At 39.3% G+C, this 18,617-nt stretch overlaps 1 protein-coding gene across 5 annotated transcripts; it reads right to left on the bottom strand.

Moving 5' to 3' along the window:
* Positions 1-1,442: 1,442 nt before the first annotated feature.
* On the bottom strand, positions 1,443-18,523 carry nol8 (nucleolar protein 8). Of its 5 annotated transcripts, none has more exons than XM_076156630.1 (18): positions 18,423-18,523; positions 17,677-17,837; positions 17,304-17,366; positions 15,822-15,900; positions 15,408-15,558; positions 13,835-14,127; positions 12,899-13,149; positions 11,568-12,700; positions 10,550-10,741; positions 10,214-10,336; positions 9,628-9,715; positions 8,100-8,229; positions 7,661-7,744; positions 6,683-6,975; positions 6,287-6,422; positions 5,957-6,018; positions 3,783-3,865; positions 1,443-1,956 (listed from the first exon to the last, which is right to left on the bottom strand). In XM_076156630.1, the coding sequence occupies exons 2-18, from the start codon at positions 17,792-17,794 to the stop codon at positions 1,906-1,908; spliced, it is 3,330 nt and encodes a 1,109-aa protein (XP_076012745.1). In that variant the 5' UTR covers positions 17,795-17,837; positions 18,423-18,523; the 3' UTR covers positions 1,443-1,905. The 5 variants fall into 5 exon arrangements, with proteins under 5 accessions (XP_076012745.1, XP_076012747.1, XP_076012746.1 ...); XM_076156632.1 differs by having other exon boundaries at positions 17,677-17,832; positions 18,348-18,432; XM_076156631.1 differs by having other exon boundaries at positions 18,348-18,426.
* Between the last annotated feature and the right edge of the window lie 94 nt (positions 18,524-18,617).

The following is an 18,617-nucleotide window of genomic DNA, read 5'->3' as shown; positions in this document are numbered from 1 at the left end:
GGGGGGGGGAACAATATGGGACCATATAAAACAACAATTCTCCTGCAGCGAGACGAAGACACATCGCCTCATTCATTTACCTCAGGCGGTACTTATTCATATCGCTCCTCTTCCGATCCCGCGCCGCGCCCCGCACTTTGGGAACCACTGCTTTTAACAATTCAAATTAATAAAATAAATAAATAAATAAGTTTTTACCAAATTCCTGAAGTTAATCTGCTTCTTTTTTACATGTTAAGTCCAACTTTGTGACATTTGCTGTCAAGTTTCAAGTTTAATTATCATAAGCACAGTAAAACACAGGGTCATACTGTACATTGAAATTCTTTATGACGTGCAGAAGTATATTAAATTGAATTGAGTGCAATTTGTGCAAGGTATTAAAGAAAATGGAATTAAATGCAGACCAGACTATACAACAGAATAAAATATATAAAAACAGACAATTACTAATACCGTTTACCTGACTCCGTAGTTCTGTCCTGCCGGAAGGTGGAAAAGCCAGCCGAGGAGACGGCGGAATCGGGCACTGACACCATTTATAAGGATGTAACCATCTTGAAAAGCATATTATTCAGAAAACCATGCAGATAAATAATCCAACTCTGAAGTTTCTACAACTTTTGTTCTACAACAAAAAAGGACAAAAGAGCAACACTGACCCCTGTTGGAGATGTTTCATATCATACCCTTGTATGTATATACTGCATATTTATATACAGATCTGGAAAAAATTAAGGGACCACTCAATTTTTCTTGAATCAGCATCTCTACATGTATGGCAGCCATTCCACAATTTTTCTTAACGGGGTACTGAATAGGTGATCATCACGATCTTCTTGCAATAGGACCAGCTGGATGGCAAAAACAGTGCTAGTAGTACCTCAAAAGAAATTGGAATCAAAAAATCACTATTGACAATGCCAAAAGTGATGAAAAGAAGGGTTAAATTCTGGCTTTACTGGCAGAGGGATACAGTGTATAATTCAGGTCGCTTCCATCCTTAAAATTTCAAAGACGACAGTTCACAAGTCATACAGGTTGAGGGTTGGTCTTTCCAGCACAACAATGCTCCATGCAACGCAGCCAGGGCAATCAAGGTGTGGATGGAGGATCACCAGATCAAGAGCCTGTTGCCAGCTCAATCTCAACCCCATAGAAAACCTCTGGTATGTGATCAAAAGGAAGATGGATGGCCACAAGCCATCAAACAAAGCCAAGCTGCTTGACTTTGATTTATAAATGAGGACCCGGGTTTCTACAATGATGTGTCAATTAAACTCCAAGACATTTCTGTGGAAAGCAACCTTTTCAACTAATTTACTTTGACAATTTAACTTTCAAACCTTCTGGAATAGTCAGTAAATCTCATCAGTTGCAGTCTGTGAAGTAGCAGCTGAAGTTGCTGTGTGGTGCATAATAAAACAGCTGCAGTTTTGAGAGCAGTAGCAATGGCTATAACCGATAATATGCAATATGTCTACATCCTAACTGTTCTAACTGGAAGGGGCCTGAATATCAGACAGGGTGTTTATCTTGTAACTACTGATACAGTGCCAGTCAGTCAGGACATCAAATATGAGGAGACATGAGCTTCTTTTACAGTTGCAATGATTGTGAATATGAACATACTATCAAAAAGCACACACAAACAAACAAAACACATTCGCAACTCGTGTCAAACAAACAAAATGCACACAAGCACACCTTGAAATTAGATTCAGGGCAGCAAGCCGCCTCACTCCTCTGAATAGAGTAAAAATAACGATGAATTAGGACCAGAAACAATCCTCATGTATTCAAGCTTCAAGAACAAACAATTAAGGTCTCTGGAATGCAGCAATGCAATGTTCTGAGGGGCTGACTCAGAAACATGGGAACTTCTTTTCTTTTTCCTCAGCACCTCTAGGAGGACTTCATCTTCTTCCTAGAATCCTTGTGCTTCTTCCTGTATTCCTGTGTAAACATCAAGAGGAAAGAACATTATCTTGACTTAATGTTTCCCCTTTGTCTTCATGGCTTTAACCTAAATTTCACAGACAAACTTCAGCTTTCAATGAAAATATGCACACTGCAGACACTAGTTCTACTTTCCTGGCAAATATAAGCAAAACAAATCTAAAATAAATCATAAGAAAAAAATTAATTAACGTCCATCATTTTTTATTTCATATTCAGACACTGCTTTTTATTTTTGTTATAAAGTCATTAAAAAAATAAAAAATAAATGGCCTTGACACAAATACTTCTACACTTCTCAGCTAGTAGTTTGTTCCAATGTCAGGGTCACCATCATGCTAGAGGAGCCATGATCTGTGACTATGACAGCTTTCTGACACCGGGCAGTGTTTCACTTCAGACTGCCTTAATAATTTCTGATTTCATTATGCCCCCTTCATGTTTTACAGTAGAGATGGTGTTCTTTATAACCATAATTATAAGCTCTAGTTTGTTCCATTCTAAGTTTTTTGGTCCTCCATATAAGGGCATTCTAACATTTTGATGTAAAATATTATTTCAAACACTTACAAGACCTCACAGTAGATAGGGAAAGTAAATACTGTAATACATTTTAAGTGTAACTTAACTTTCATATGATTAATATAAACATCGAAGAAAAAGTTCAGAACTTTGTGTTTGGTAGATTATTTCTCTGTTGTAACAATGCTTCTTGGCAATACATTTTATACCGTTGGAAAGCCTGTTTAGTTCCCTTTTACATGGTGCCCCATTTGTAAGGAACATGCATTTGTGGGATGAGCAGCACAGCCGATTATGTGGGTTGCGCTCATGAAAAATTTGCCAAATTTTCTCTGCCAATGCAAAACAGCTTATTCTGCTGTTGCTATTGACTCTTGTTTGGTGTTGTTTGGTGGATTGGATGATTGAAGTCTATCAGTAACAAGGAAGAAACAAGACATATTGGCAATAATACAATTTATTCATTTAACAAACAGTCAGGAGCCTCAGTAGCGTGTGGAAGAACCATACACAGCCACAACAGCCTGGCACCTCCTCCTCATGCTGCTCACCAGCCTGGTCACACACTGCTGTGGGATGGCATTCCACTCCTCAACCAGTCTCTGATAAACCCTGCTCTGTGGGGGTGAGCATTGTCATCTTGGAGGATGGAGTTCGGTCCCAGACTGTGGAGATATGGGATTGCCACTGGGTGCAGAATCTCATCTCGATATCAGCAGTGTGTGACCAGGCTTGTGACCAGCATGAGGAGGAGGTGTCAGGCTGTTGTGGCTGTGTATGGTTCTTCCACACGCTACTGAGGCTCCTGACTGTTTGTTAAATGAATAAAGTGTATTATTGCCAATATGTCTTGTTTCTTCCTTGTTACTGATAGACTTCAATCATCCAATCCACCAAACAACTCCAAACAAGAGTCAATAGCAACAGCAGAATAAGCTGTTTGGCATTGGCAGAGAAGATTTGGCAAATTTTTCATGAGCGCAACCCACATACTCAGCTGTGCTACTCATCCCACAAATGCATGTTCCTTACAAATGGGGAACCATGTAAAAGGGGACTAAACAGGCGTTCCAACGGTATAAAATTTATTGCCAAGAAGCATTGTTACAACAGAGAAATAATCTACCAAACACAAAGTTCCGAACTTTTTGTTCGATGTTTATTTCTATTGGATTTGTACTTCAAATAAGAATGATCAAAATTAATTAGTGGATTAAACAACCTGGTAATCTTAGTTTCTGAATTATTTATATAGTTTAGTTAAATAATTATTCAGATTGTGCCATGAGTTCCATGCCTACCTGTCTCAGGATGCTCCTCCTTTCTTCCCACTGCTCCCTCTGCTCTTCTAGTTGCGACAAACGACAGAATAACTGAGGACCATCTAAAAGAAGGAGGCAGAGGACAGGACAGACATCGTTAAAAAGATCTGACGGTTTGAGATATATCCCTGATAATCCAATGAGTAATTCTCATCGAGTAAACTCATCAACTCAGTGGGTTTCTCCCAACATGTCCAAGAGTCAACCAACAGAGGTGGTCATACTCTTTATTTAGTACTGGCAGATGGTTTAGGCGTGATTAGTGCCAAAATATTTCCAGTTCTGCTCACATTATCAGATCATTCCCTCATTATCTTTTACATTTTCTTTAGCCGTGTTATCGGTCTTAGTATTATAGGTCAGTGTGCTGAGGAACTACAGCAAGCTTTAAATTCACTGAATCCTAATAGGGATATAATTATCATTAAATTGGATATGTTAACAGAATTCCTTATCCGATAGGTTGGAGTCAATTGCTCCTCTAAAGCGAAGGTGACAAATTTGTCACAAGTCACATCCGTGTGCTTAAGCAGACCTGCAGAAGACTAGAACAGATGTGGCAAGGTTTTTCGACTTGCCTGGTCTGATAGCTTACTAAGTTATAAACAAGCGCTTTACTCTGCTCGAATTGCCTATTACTCACAATTGATTAATGACAATGAAAGTAACAGTGGCACAGCTTTCAAACAAACCTAAGCCACAGTCAGCTTTGAGTTCTTACCAAACAACTTCATAATGATTTTGATATGAACAAGGTTGACGATATAAAAGCAGTAATTGACAACTCTTCTCCCACCAGGACAGCACTTTCAGATGTTGCCACTATGAGGGACCCTCTGTCCCGTCTCTTTCAGTCTGCCATCGCTCCACCATCACTGATCCACCGCTAAACCGGTCATGCTGGATAATGTTACAGGCAGCACAACGTTCACTACTGCATCTCCAGACTCTTTCACGCCTGTCAAATGTGCTTAGGGTGAACCTGCTCCCATGGAGTCCGTTTCTGACAGTTTGCTTAGACACATGTATATTAGTAGCCTGCTAGAGGTCATTTTGTAGGGAACTGGCAGTGCTCCTGTTCCTCCCAGCACAAAGTAGGAGATACCGATCCTGCTGCGGCTCTACAGCCCTGTCCAGCTTTTCTTGTGTAACGGTCTGATAATTCTATTTATAAAAATATACAAAACCACAAGCAATTTAATATTTGAAACTCACTTAAAAATATTGAAAGAAACTTTATGAAAGAATATTTCTTACCAATTCAGTGAGAGTGGTTTCATTTAATATGATCCATGACACTCTTACACATCCCTCTCTTATTCATACTTCAAGTTTCTTTCACCAAGTTTCTTTCACTCATCTTTTGTCTTGAACAGCCCAAACATGCAGTCTTGTAGGAGCTTTGACCCTTCATTCTATTCTTGGCATTTGTGAATTTATTGTGATCATTTCTCCATGTGGCTTCGCACGGCCTTTTGTTGACCCCTGTCTTAATGAATGTTTCTTGTCAGAAATGTGGCTGATTTCAGAGTCCTTGAAATCTTGCAATAAATTGTCATACAGTAAAGACACCAGTAGACTTCAAAGCCATATAGAAGAACAGGCTAGTGACTATGTCCCAGAACAGAGCACAGTTTGGAAAATGCCTAAAGCAGCAGTAACTTCAAGTATTCACATATGAGCATCTCTGACTGAAAATTCAACAGGTCAGTCCACCCAAAATTTAATATCTAAGTGTATTTCGCGATTCACACGGTTAGCCTGTTCCTTAGATATATACAGAACATGAATGCAGTCTTTTTAAATAAATGATAAGTCAGACAAAAGATAATAGCTTTACAACCAAGTTGTTGCTGTTATTTGTCCAATCACATGTTTGATCAATGTTGATGTGATGATGATAGCACAGCCCACTAAATCAGATCAGTTGTAGCAGATCTGTCTAATCAGAAACACATTTCGAGTGAAGAAGCGCGTCTCTATGTAACCAGAAGTATTGAGTATTGAGGAACGATCAAAGAGCTTTGGCGTCTTTTCACCTTGAACTTTCTTATACTGCTGAAGTACAATATAATATTCTTAGAGTTAATGAAGAGGATTTTGCCTATGACTTTAAGCAAGAAGATAAGGAAGTGCACATGCATGCACACTACCTGCTAGTCTGTTGTCTTCAGGATGGAAGAAGAACACATCTTGCTTTGTTGGAGTCGCTCCTCTGTAGATTACAACACAAAGGGCATCAGTTACACACACAGTTACACACAGTTACACACAGTTACACACGCGCGCACACACACACACACACACACACACACACACACACACACACACACACACACACACACACACACACACACACACACACACACACACACACACACACACACACACACACACACACACACACACACACACACACACACACACACACACACACACACACACACACACACACACACACACACACACACACAGATCCTCACTCTGCACTAGTGCTGGTACAGCATGGTGCCTCATCTCCTTCCTGCTTTTCCTCATCCTCTGAACTACTGTCAAGGAAATGTGGATCTTGGCGCAATGACAGTCCTGGTACCTGGATTGTCTCCATCCAGTAATCAGCTGGCAGAGAGAGAGGAGGGTTTGTGATAAAGAGATAAAAGGTTAAGTTGTGCCAATCGGTATCATTTTTATTTATAAAAAAAAAAAAATGGTGACACTGTGCTCAAGATGACAGGATATGGCTATTTTCTGAGAGAGGTATTAATTTGGAATCAATTTGCCACCTAGACAACAATCTGGGATTCTCCTGTGGCCCCCACCCATGCATTAGAGTCTACATGTAGTAGATGTAGTATGTGCTCCCCTGTGGTTGATCCTACCTTTCTCTGGCCCTCCTGTCTCTGCATTGTCCCCAAAGAAGGAAAATTTAAATCCTGATAATTCATGTTTATCTGCATTGGGATCAGCGGCGAACAAAGATGAAGATGAGGTCTGCTCTTCATTAACATTAACATCTCCCATCTCCTGGTCCCAGCTGATCTTCTCTTCATTGCCAGCATTATCCTTTGGACCAAATACCATCTTCAGGTCAGAAGACACATTGTAATAAATGTTCTTAGAAACCTCTGGAAGTTTCTGAGCCCCCTCCCTCTTCTTTCTCCTGGTGGCCTTACTGAGGAAACATCAGACACAGATCATATAACATTTAGACTGGAGTGTGCCCTTTTATAGCAGGGGCCTCTATAATTCCAGCTTGTACAGAGGTGGCAACAAGTGTTGGTGCCCTTCAAAAAAAACAATTGGCATCCACAATTACTTAGAACAGAGACTTTATTTTTTATGTCTGGATGTTGCCTTGGATAAAAGCATCTGACGAATGACTAAATGTAATGTAACAGAACTAATGTTTTGTTTTCGATTATCACTACACATTGAAAATAATTTAACAATTACAAATGTCCTGGACAAAATTATGATGATGAAAACACTTAGCAGAAATAAGATATACCTGAAAAACCCTGCCTCTTTGAAGATTCCTACATAACTTCTTCAGTACCAACCTTCTGGACACCATCATTAATCATACCAGTCCCGTATACTGAATTTAAACATTCCTTGGAATAATATTTACTATCAGTAGGTGGGAATATTTGACAACTTAGACCGAATTGGTCACAATTTTTTTTGGTGTACAGTATTAAAACAAACTCAAATAAGCTCCTCGAGTACAGCAATAAGCCCAAAAACCAGCTATGACCAATATTTACAAGTGGCTTTATGTAAAAACAAGCACAAAGGCTCTTCTAATGACAGGCCTTGGCCACATAATGTAGTCACTAAATTATATGTCTTTTTACCTCTCCTTCTTTGTCTCCTCCGTTTTAGTCTCAAACGCAGCATGTTCCTCTCTACTGGGGTCATAGTGCAGCACAGAAACATCCCTGCAAAACACGCGCATTTGCACACATAAACATACACACAAATGCACACTAAAGTGTTTTTAGTATATTTACCTGAAAAGGTATCTGGATGTTAACATGCACACTATGCTGTTATTTACACACTAAATTGGGCTATGAGGAGCATCCTCAAGATTAGGACATTCATGTGGACGTGGTTCACTGTTTATAATCATTACAGATCGAGTAAGTCTAATATGAGGATGTTTCGTTGTTAACATGTTGAGCTGAAGAATAGAACTAATGATATCATTGATGATTACAATTATTTTGAACTAATTCAACATCTGACACGCATTCAATGTTAAAGAAAAAAGGCTTGTGTTTATGTGGTGACCTGAAGATGTTGGCCTTGTTGCTGATGCTGGTGGTTTGTTGGTTGCTGTTGACAATGCTCTGCAGAATGGATAGGTTCTTCTTCCTCTCTTTCCCCAAACTCTCATCTTCCTCTGTCATACTCTTTTTCGCTGAATTAAAAAAATAACATCACATACCAGGAGGACAACACACAATGTGCACAACAAAGGATTTCACACAGAAAAAGACATCCCAACACATCTTACAAAGGGTAAGGATCTTCTTCAAAAGTGAGGAATTTGAGGGGAGATTTTCAGTTCCAGTATACCATGTGTTGGTATTTAAAGCAGTTGAACAACTGCAAAACTATCTAAAATGTTATGTGAAAGTACAGTTCAGAAGGCCCTAGTATCCTTTTGTTTGAAATCCTTTATTTTCTGTGAAAGTAGTGAAGTCTGTGTAAAGCACTTTGGATAAAAGCTCTATAGAATAATAACAATAATATCAAGAGTAATATTCTATATTAGTACAGTCCAACTGCCATGGATATTGACCTGCGCTGTGGACATTTTGTGTATTCCTGTGAAAACAACGGAACACCGAAGATGTATCAAATTACAATAACGCTAAGGGGCTGGAGGGCGCTTTTAACATCTGGCTAGGTATGGGGAATTCAAACCTGCCTCTTAGGCCACCTATAGCACTGTTACAGTTTCAATTTTAATTAGTTTCTTATCTTTGCTCTTGAATGATTATTATTTAGTTTCCAGTTTCAAGTTCAAGTGTTTGAACTGTGGGAGAAAACCAGACACACCTGGTGTATGATGAAGACACAGAGCATGCAAGTGTGGATTGAGCAGGAGTCGCCACTTTCTGTGTCTCAAATTTGGTGCAACTCCACGTTTAATACTCAATTCCATTTTGAAAGGATCCCATGATTCCATGTGGTATAAAGAAAGGAGTACATGTTAAGAACATGCAACCAGATGCTAACATAACATTATTTTAAGAATGTACATAACAGTTGATTGTGCCACACATATTTTAGCTATCTCTCTGATGGGTTTGTTTTGATTTTTCATCCGAACGATGGCTTGCGTCACTGAAAGTGACAGCTCTTTGGACCTCATGTTGAAAGTTGACAGCAACAGATTCCAAATGCAAATACCACACTTGAAATGAACTCTAGATATTTATCTGCTCCTTTATCAGGGAAAAACACACACCTGCCCATGAACAGCTGAGCAGCCAATTGTCCAATTACTTTTGGTCCCTTGAAAGTGGGTAGGCAGATATAGAAATGGTTGTAATTCCTACACAGTTCACCTGATTTGGATGTAAATACCCTCAAATCAAAGCTGAAAGTATGTACTTAAAGCACATGTTGGTTGTTAAATTTCAAATCCATTGTGGTGGCGTACAGAGCCAAAATTGTAAAAATTGTGTCAATGTCCAAATACTTATGGACCTAACTATGTGCTTTTTAAAATGTAAAACTATTATTTAAGCAAAGATTAAGTATGACATTTAATCAACAGTAACTACTCCACACACACACACAGCCTCACCCAACTCCTCTTCCTCACTCTCCTCTAAGAAGCGAGAGTCCATGCGGAAACGCTCATCTGTTCCAAAGTGTGACTGCAACTCCATTAGCTGGGAAAAATATAACAATAAATTAAACCTTGGGAAGTATTGCTTCCTATCAGGATCCAAACCTGAGTAACTGTAAACACATTGGGCTAGATTGTCTTATTCTGTAAAGCACCTTTATATTCTTATTATTTTTGTGCTTGGAATAGGATTCTTAATTATATACATATAATATTACAACATTAATACGCATATATATTTAAATGAATATACAAAATATGCAGACAGTGTGAATGTAGTGCTTTTCCTTTGAGAGTCTAAGTGTTTTTTAATTTGGTGTGTCTAAAAATTTGAAAGGTTTGTGAATACTTATACAGTATAATGGAATGTTGGCTTGTTAAAGTGGAGGTCTGAATTTTTAAATAGGTTCATAAGAGCAGCTATGAATTTGATTACATTATGGAGGAAAGTTGCAGGAATTAGGCAACATATGAGCCCTTGAACATGCTGAGAAGAATGACTGAAGTTGCATTAAATGTGAAGATGAATGTGACACCTTACCTTCTGTCCTGCTTGGCCTTCAAACTGAGGTCTGATGTCAAACCTTCTACCATCCTCTTTATCACTACCCTCCTCATCTTCACTGTTGTCGAACAGCTGGCGACTTGATGGCTCCGTATGTGCCTGGAGACAGACCAACAAAAACCCCACAGCTAATATAAACAATGAAGACGTCAATGCGATAACTGCTTTCTTACCTCACCCCTCAGCTGTTAATCTGACCCCAGTAATGATCCTAGTAATAACTATGACTATGAAAATGCTCATTCCGATTGATCATTTCAGTCAAGCTTGAGTCATTTTTCAGGATAGTTATATTGGCTGCACTCTACAAACCTCCTTTCCTTCAGCTTTCTCTTTGGGTGTTGTGGCCTCATTGTCCATGTCTCCTTTATTAGATTGGCTCTCCTGGAACAAAGGTTTCTTTGACATAGTGACCGCTGAGATGGTCTGCGGCTCATTCCCTTCGCCATCACAATCATCAGCGCCAAAGACGATGTGTTTACCCATTCCAGCTGTTGAAGTATCCTGACAGAAATTATGTAAATGAGAAAATGGGAAAATGAGAAAATGGAAACATAAGAAACCCTTGAGAACCCACAGACTGCCTATGCAAAGCTTGAGAAAGGAGATAAAGTATTTATGACGTAGACATTAATATCGTGTTTTGTGTCTTAAGGCCACAGTAAGCAACATTCAAAATGGTTGCTGGGGAGGCAGATGGTGTGGGGGAAAACTCTCTTCAGTTTTTTCCCCGGCCTCTAGTGTATATTTCACCAAGGTTCACTCAGTAGTTTCTACCACTTTGTAAACACAAGCTTCACATTCTGTTAAAAGTCTGTCATCAAATCAACTATATGTTGATTCATAGTACATAAGACAAGGAGAGAAATAATATACAATTGTTTCTTTATCATTTATTTTGTGAATGTTTGAAATTTCTTGTGTTAAATGTGTTCAACACAAGAAATGTGTTAAATGTGTTACCTTTTTCCTGCCTATCTTTGTATATATTTATATATATGGGACTAATGTGATCTGTAGATATATTGTTGGTCATGTGCCAAATCATTCTGCACTGTAACTGTTGCACAGTACTTTCCCTAGGGATAATACACATTTATCTTATCTTATGTGATGTTTTTAAGTAGCAATAATCCAGACTAAAGTTGATTACATTCATTTCATTAAAAAAGGTACGAGCCCTTTAAACCATGTTCAATATTCTGGTCTAATGCGTTTCAATACTTTTCTATTCTATGTATCGCTGTAGTATTGCGAAAATATGAAGGAGACTTCACGTACTAAGTTAAACAATCTCATGAGACACATGTTGTGTTGACACAGGACCTACCACGCTTGCTAAAGCTCCCCTTATGAAACTCCTTTGTTCTTCAGCTTGGTTCTGCCTCTGCTGGATGGCAGCCAGTCTCCTCAGGTTGGCCCTCATCTGCTGCCCTTCATTCTTCCCACTTCCAAATCCTGCCTTGGGACACTCTTTCTTCTCAATTGATGTTGCACCATCGGATGCCTGGCTGCTTAGGGGTTTTGCAAAGTCTTTGATGAAACACATTTCTTTTGGAACAGCTACCTCCTTCAGCACAGTTCCCTCTTCCTTGCTGCTGTCTATTGGACATTCACTAGGATGCAAGAGTTTCAGTCCACTTTGCTGCTGGAGACGAATTACCATGTGTTTTTCTCCAACACTTCCACCGCCATCCTCTTCTCCCTCTTTCTGCCTTTTTGCATCTTTCTTTAATCCCTTTGTCAGCCCTGTGGTCCCACAGAAGGGAGGGAGTGGAGCTGACCACTGACATTTTCTAGGCTTCTTTTTTTTCCCTCCTTCATCCTCGCTGCTTTCGTCCTCGAAAATGGAGGCAAGGATCTCTTCTGGTGTAATGTCCATTTTGGAAGTTGGCTGATTAGCAGATGTGGATGTGAGGTGAGTTCCTGGTTCAGGTTGGGTGCTGGGGATGCCTAGAAATGTCATTGGTGAGGTCTGTCTTGTAGCTTCAGCCATCTTCTGGAGTTGATCTAAAGAGATCTCCAGCCTGTTTACTTTTGAGAACAGGACTTCATATTCACTATCTGAATCAGACTCTGTCGAATCCAATTCATCATCTTCACCATCAGAAGGAGGCTTTTCAACCAGAGGGCATTCTTGGCTAGAAACTGTCTCAGAACTGTTGCTTTGTGTATCAGTATTCTGTCGCTCAGAATTCTGTTTCTGCAGCTTGGTATGAACCTTTATGGAGGTCTGACTTTCACCCATACTTGCTGCATCATACTCTTCAGCCTTTTCCACCTGCTCTATACCTTTCGTTTTCTTCTTTGCTTTTTTCATCTTGGCTGTATTGTTTTCAGAAGCAATGACTGCAGTCGGAGGAGTAATTTTCTCTTGCAGTGTAGGGGGGAATTTTCTGAAGGTAAGACGTTCATCTGTGTCAGCAGAGTCACAGTCATCTTCATCTTCTTCATCCAGCCATCCTGGAATAACAACAACAAAACCTGAATCTGCAGTGTCACATGTTAAGGTAAGTATTAAAAATAGGATTTAGATATTTGTTTTTCATTGAGCTTCAGGAGACCAATGTATACAGTTTTGGTGAAAATTTGATTAAAAAATGATTATTATGACCTTTCAATTAGTAATGAAAGTATGAAATACTCTCATACATCTCTAACCTTTCTGTTGTTGATGGAAACATATGGACTTCACTTTGTAGTCATGTCCAACCACTTCCACATCGTCTTCCTCCTCTTCTTGCCCTTGTGCACCATCGGAGCTTAGCTGAGAAGCAACCAGCTGACGGATCTCCTCATCTGAATCAATCTCACCGTCATTCACATTTATTTTCTTCCTCTGAGTCTGTCTTAGCCTGGTTGACAGCTCAAATCTGTTCTGGTGATCCACATAGTTGTCATCTTGGTCAAATCTAAGAAAAGAACAGGATTGAATCCGCCTTTTAATACATCAAGTACTTGTAGTTAATTTTTCACACAATGTTTAAGACACAATTCAGCAAAATATATCGTAACACAAAATCCCCATACACCTTGAATTGGTGACTGGTCTGTGGGGAATTTTGAACTAAATACATTTTTCCAAACTCGTGCCAATATGTGTCAATACCATATATATATATATATATATATATATATATATATATATATATATATATATACACCACTACCAAACAGGAATGATGTTGTGGGCCCGTCAATTCCCTGTGAGACATTGTATGATGATGTTGGGTGTAATAAATAAATTTCACTTGACATGAATATTATTCTTTCTCTGATAACTTACTTTGCTGCAAACAAACAGACATATTTGTAAAAACATACAACAACCATACAAAAAGCCTAAAACGTTTGATATAAAAAAAGTAGGATATTAGAAAGATACTATCAGCAATTAATCCAAACCACCAGTGGGAAGACCCAAAAGAATCCCAAAGAGAATATGGAACTTTTATGAATCAACAAATTCAGTGCAGACCTTTAGCAAATAATAGTATGAACTTTTGGCAGCTGAATGTCAGCTTTTGGGAATTCCACAAGTCAATAAGAGCTATTACTAGAACATGGGAATGAAGTCATGGGAAAAGAAAATATTACCTGGTACGGCCCACTGCAACATGGGAATGGTCTGTGCAGGTTCTCTTGGGTCGCACTGGCTTGTATGGAGGGAACTCTCCCCTCCTCTTTTGGCTGATGTCATCATTGCCGCCCTGCATCTCCCAGGTGAGCTCTGTAACAGGTGTAGGCTGACTGGCTGTGGGAGTGCTGAGCCTGCGGATGTTGTGGCTGTACTTGGATGGGTCGTACTTCACAGTTCTGGCTTTGGTGCCCCTGTGACACCTGAGCTGCAGGACAGGGAGGACTCGGCCAAATTTACTCACCACCCAGTTCTGGAAGGCGGAGCAACAGTATGACAGTAAATACATTTTTTTGTATTTATATTTTTTGTAACATTGACTAGTTACCAATATTACTCTCATCATTCTCATCACAGTGCAGAACAAGTGGTATTTAAGATGAAGCTAACCAACTAGCAGCTACATTAGGCTACCTGTGCACAACATGTACAGTTCACCTAACATCCATGTGTTTGGACACAGTCCAGTCCCACTGTGAGGAGAATGAGGAGGAAACTAAATGTTTCTCAGTGTTGAATGACACCATTTCTGCTTTTATACATTTCTTCCCAGACTAGTGTAATTGGTCTTAAGGTCTCGTAGTTGAGAATTTTATTTCAGTTACGATGACTGCTGATATAAAGAACATATTTTGTGCCAGTTCCAAACAGTGAATGCTCATGCTTCAAATAAATTACCACACATCAAATAATAAAAAGACATGTCCTGGTCAACTAACAAATTAACTATTTTTCACTTAATACATGCTTTTTTCATTCAATATGTTTTTCGTCATTCGATGTGTGCTTTATTCATTCATTAGGGCAGTGATTTTCGGTGGTATAATTTCAGTGGTATTACTTCTATTGCTGTTGTTTCACTTTTTTTCAAAGACCCTGAGGTAAAATAGGATATATGAGGTACAAGTAGTTTGAAAGGGCAGTGATTTTCAACCACTGTGCCGCATCACACTAGTGTGCCATGAGAGCAAGTATTGTAAATATTATTACTTTCCCTGCCAGATGCACATTCTGCACTTTTCCTCATTATGTACTTTGTTATGTACTTTGTTCGCCTATTGGATGTACTTTGTATCCCTAATTGTGTGTACTTTGTTATCTTGCATGCATTCATGCACGTTTGTTTTTTTTGCACTAGGTCATTTTTTGTTTCATTCTCCACTGTACTGTAACTGTTGCACAGTAATTTCCTTCAGGATAATAAACTTTTATGGTATCTTACTGATGAAAAATTAGAACACATCTCAAATTAAAACATTTGATTTGTGTGGAGGTTTGTTATTTGACTGGGACTATTCTCATTTGAAGGTAAGTTTTAACATTCAACTTTCTTTCTTCCCGCTCCCTCTCTCTCTCACTCGCCCTCTGTCTGTGTCAAACAACAATCTCCAAAATGTCCCATAACTGTATGCTTATTGTCATGTCAAATGCTTTCTTCAATAAAAAAAAAAAAATATATAAAAAAGGTGGTCTGAAAATAGATCATAGAGCTTAGGCAAAAACACACAAGCAGACTTGGAAGATGAGGTAAACCTTGTGTCCTGGTATTTCGGTTCCTGGCACTGCAGCCTTCATGATGAAGTTGTCTACACCAGCGGTGGTCAGGGAGTCCAGAAACTTCTGCTTCTCATCTGTAGGCTGCAGGAGGGGCTGCTGCAGTGCTGCCTGCTGCTCCTGGGCCAGTCTAGGACACACACATGATAGAAGAAAAATGGTGCCATTGTTTTTATAACGAATTTAATATTCAACGCTAGTCAAATGTTTTTTCGTGAGCTAATTGAATCTGAATGCCGCATTAGAAACCAAGGCCATTAAGAGAGCATTGGAGCTCATATACGACAGAATCTCATGCTGTTCCAGAGAGCTGGAGATCTATTTTATCCTCAGGGCAGACTGAGGGGAACATACACTGTATGAAAATCTGATGACATTTATGAAGGGCAGTACCTGTGAAGGAAACAATCCTTGGCTGTTTCAATGTGCAGAGTTCCTCCTTTCCACTTGGATTTGTTCAGAACAGTTAAACCTGCAGAGGAAACAACCTGCATGCTGATCTGATGACGCATTAACACACACTTATACACACAGTCAGATTAACACTTGCCAATTACACACAATTTCAAAATTGTTAATGCTTGGATTCTGAACTGGCCTAGTTTCAATCTAGTTTCTATGATTTCTTTCATTGCGACAACATGAAAAGACATTTGCGCATTGTGCAGCCTCAAGCTCATTTTCATCTAGTTAGCTTTTTGTCATTAAAATAGTGTGTATAAGATCATGCTAGAAAGAAACCTTAAGTCTGTCTTATCTGTACCTCTTGCACAATGCTACAATGCTTTTTCAGGGAAGAATGTCCCCTTAATAATCTCCCCCCTGTCCCCCTCAATCATATTTCAGATGAATCCCAGACAACTCAGGAGAGGCAGGGTTTTGCAGAGTGTTGAAATGCAGTGCTGAAATCTTTCAACAGTAGCTCACTCACATTCAGTCTCTGTGGATATGCTGTATACCGTATATACTGTATAACCTCTGCTAAACAGGTCAGACAAAGCTGCAAGTAGGGCTGGGCAATATGGGTAAACAGTATTCATCATAATATTATTCAATACACAACCCCAATTCCCAAAAAGTTGGAACAGTGTGTAAAATGTAAAAAAAAACACAGAATGCAATGATTTCCAAATAAAACTGTTCTTTTAAAATGATCTATTTGGGCATTCCATCAACACTAAAACAGCGTTCGCAACCAAGTTTAAAAACATTCTGCCTCAGCTATATGAATCAGGGGATGCAGGCTCATGGATGGAGAAGCTGGAGATTTTCCAAATATGCTGTCACACAGTCACGCGATTTACGCTCCAGCTGTTCTCTTAACGGTCTGCTGTGTGTTCGTATGTTTGGCGTTGAATTTAGCTTAACACACACAAGACACAAACGACATAATACTTCAGAAGCACAGAAGCTGTGTGGTGGATTGTGACAAGCTGGCGATATCAGCCATGCAAAGGGGAGAGATTTTAGGTCTGAGCAGTGCTCGCTGAACTCTACTGATGCCTGCACACAAGCAGTAGGGCAATAACAAATTGTCAAGTTGCGTGTGGATGGCAAGTATCTGGACTAATGTGTGGACGTCGCCCCACGCTCTTCATTTGCAGTCATCTTCCTGCACAAATATTGTCTTGCGTGGCAGGACTGCACCTTGTGAGCTCACAAGACTATGTAGAGTAGCTTAGACTTTACTAGTAACACAGCAATGAGTTTAGAACTGCAAAGAAGCAGTCTAGCGCCATTTAACTAAACTTAACTTGCCAGGTAGATGTTGCTGAATTGTTTGCTGAATCACTGGGAATACACAGTATATATTCTATATACCGACCAGCCCCAACTGCTGGCAACCCATTATATGCAGCAGCTCAGTCTACTTACATTTCCTCAGGTCAGCATCAGAGATGTCGATGTTAATGAAGCTGAAGGTCTTGTAAGGAACCCCTAGAGTAGACAGGAATGCAGTAAAAAAAAAATCAGGCAGTGTAGCATCCTTTGTTGCAGTAAAAACCTTTTCATCCATTGACTAAAATTTTATAACTTTGCTGCTCATAGCCATCCAAACCACACAACAATTACATACACACCTTTTAGATTGCAATCAATCCTTCAAACACACATGTCACACATGTGACATCAAATATAACCAACTAATTATTCAATGTGATGGGTTAGGCATCATCATTGAATAAGTTGACGATTAATATAGTTGTGAAAATAGCTGACTGAGGAAGACTTAATGCTGATTTCTCACCCTGCTCATCCTTTCTGGTTTTCAACTCTACATCCTTCACATCTCCAAACTTTCCGAAACGATCCTTCAGATCCTTCTCGGTGACCAAGTGGCTCAATCCTCCAATATACAGCCGCATGGTTCCAAATTGATGACAAACCTGTTCCTCCACTTTCACTGCACTAAGCAGAAAGACCATTTTAAGAACATTTAAAATCACACAATGCTAGTCTGTCACTTTGTTCAAGATCAGTTTATGTACATGACAGCCAAACTAAATAAGCCCTGGCGACAAGTCATTAACACATGGGAAGAAGCTCAATATTTTGTAATATAATCCTTATATTAATATAATTAGTTGGGGTTTCTAACAGTGTTGATGTCACTGGTATGACAAGATGCTGTATTGCAGTAGCGCAGTTCAGAGAATGTCGTGACTCTTCAGAAATAGTTAGTGCTTTTAATTTGTAGTTAATATTTCTAAACATTAGAATTTCATTTATTCCTACTGATGTCGTTAAAACACGAATGTTACATTGATTGAAATAATAATTTTAAAAAATTACCCACAAGCTTCGTAGACGAGTGTGCTGCACACCGGACAAAACAAAGTTAGGAAACCCGATATATTTCAAGGTTCTTTCTTTGGAACAAACGTACTGCAACTAAAGAGCAAACATGTGGATACATACGCAGGTAATGAGACCACGGATAACCAAGCCTGCGATAGAACGCTAAAGAGTAAAGACAACAAAATGTGGAAGTACCTCACACGTGTGCACTCGGTGTCTCAGTCAACGCTGTCCGATCAGAATAGGACTATGGCTCTACAGAATGAATACGTTCCGGTGTACGTTAATGACGAGGAGAGCAGAGATTTAATCAGTTAAAACACACAAAACGACAACAGAAATAACGACGGGTTGATCAGAGAATATTAAGTTGTAACTATAAACGATAAA

Source organism: Genypterus blacodes, unplaced genomic scaffold (genome assembly GCF_046128005.1).
Source record: "Genypterus blacodes isolate CSIRO-AG114 ecotype Tasmania unplaced genomic scaffold, CSIRO-AGI_Gbla_v1 ptg000070l_1, whole genome shotgun sequence".
NCBI lineage: Eukaryota > Metazoa > Chordata > Actinopteri > Ophidiiformes > Ophidiidae > Genypterus > Genypterus blacodes.
This window is presented reverse-complemented; position numbering and strand designations above follow the sequence as displayed.